Genomic DNA, 1,693 nt, shown 5'->3' with positions numbered 1-1,693 from the left:
CCGTGCCCCGCCTGCTGCTAACTGGGAGGGCCACCAACCTGGCAGGTGGATGAGGCTCCCTGGCAGGTGGATGAGGCTCCCTGCCATCTTGCTTCTAATACCTTTCCACCACCAATGGAGCCCAGACATGGGTGTGGGCGGGTAACCCTGGGGTCACCCCTGTCTCTCCCCGAGCCTGGCTTAACTCCCAGGGCGCTGCATGTACCCAAGGTCCTGCGAACAACGGAGCCCTTGGAGGACGGCAGTGGCCACCCTCCCTTATTTCCTGCACTCACTGGGGAGGGACAAGCTTTGACTGAAATCTGGGAGAATCAAGAGGCCAGGGCTTCCTGGAGGAAGCGCCCTTCCCCCCGAAGGCACCCCAGCTGCCTTTCAGTGACCCACAATGCTCAGGGACCCCTTCCTGCCTATCGCGCCCCACGAGCTGCAGGGGAAACGCGTTTGTGGTCACTTCATATTATTTCCCCGAGATGTCCCATTTGCTCCTACAGTCTTCACATTTGATGCTCCCAACGGTTTCTCAGCAGCCGTGGGGTTCACGGACGCCATTCTGTTCACAGTCCCCAGTCAGGGGGCACACGCGTTATTTGTGTCGGGCTCTACCACCGTATCTCTGAAGTTTCTGAGAAAAATACTGGTGGGCAAGTCCCAGCTCTGCTGCACCAACCGGCCCAGCCCCGAGTACCCACAGTCCAGAACGTGCCACAGCCAGCAGAATCCAGACACCAGTGAGCCAACCACCAGAGTTCTCTAAGCCACAAGCCGCGGGACTGGAGCAGAGACACACTGGCTAACGGGTACGAAGGCGGCCAGTCCCGCCCGATCAGTGTGGCTGTCTCAGCAACTCATTGAGCTCCTGTGGTGGTCGGCGTGCTGGGGAGTGAGGGCCACAGGCTCTGCTTGGACTTGCCGATGAGCCCTCTCGCAGGCAGAGAGAGGAGTGCTAAGCCAAAGGAAGAGGGTCTGGTTCCCTGAGCAGAGAGCACTTTCTCACGGAGGAACTTTTCCCAGTGCAGCCTGCTGGGCCATGGCTCACAAGGCGACCTCGCACAAGACTCAGCGGTTACTGTGTTGTTCGCCGACGTGAATAGGACCAGGAGGTAAAGTGGCGGCCAGGGTAAGGACCGCAGGGGCAGTGGGGACACTGGGGAGTACATGACCATCTGAGGAGGGGCAGCCACCACCATGGTGCCCCAGGAAGAGGCCCCAGACGGCCAGAGCTAACTGCCAGCGAAGCTGGGCTTCACGTGGTACATCCCGATTTTAGACGTTGAAACCAATCAGAGGTTTCGACAAAATACACCCAGTGGCCCAAACCAGGCCTGTGTCCGGTGTGTGCTGCCCGCGAGCTCCCTCACCTGGACGTAGTCGGAGAACGTCCTGGTGCGCTCGCCGTCTGTCTCCTCAAAGGCAGAGAACTGTCTGCTCAGCGCCATCCTGTCAACCCCAAAATAACCCGCTGCTGCAACGGCCCTCTGGATCTCCAGGGCGGCCACCACGTCTTCTGGCTTGTACCCCGACAGCGCCACCAGGTGGACAAACTCTTCCAGGCTGTTCTCCTGGGTGTTGATCACCCTGGTTAGAGTGTCAGGGAGGCAGGACGTTCCCACGGTCAGCTCCTCCAGAGCAGTGGCTGCAGAGACGGGGAGCAGGGTCAGAGGCCCACTCCCAGGGCACAGCAACATCAAGGCGT

The 1,693-nt window shown here is 60.1% G+C and overlaps 1 protein-coding gene across 1 annotated transcript in view; it reads right to left on the bottom strand.

Moving 5' to 3' along the window:
• Positions 1-1,693, bottom strand: part of GTF3C1 (general transcription factor IIIC subunit 1) — a 79,505-nt gene that overhangs the window by 4,338 nt on the left and 73,474 nt on the right. The window contains 1 exon segment of the mRNA XM_045286128.1: positions 1,359-1,633. Within this exon segment, the coding sequence (XP_045142063.1) occupies positions 1,359-1,633 (275 nt within the window).

This window comes from Echinops telfairi, unplaced genomic scaffold, assembly GCF_000313985.2.
Source record: "Echinops telfairi isolate 266 unplaced genomic scaffold, ASM31398v2 ScPeMD7_5;HRSCAF=22, whole genome shotgun sequence".
Lineage (NCBI taxonomy): Eukaryota > Metazoa > Chordata > Mammalia > Afrosoricida > Tenrecidae > Echinops > Echinops telfairi.
This window is presented reverse-complemented; position numbering and strand designations above follow the sequence as displayed.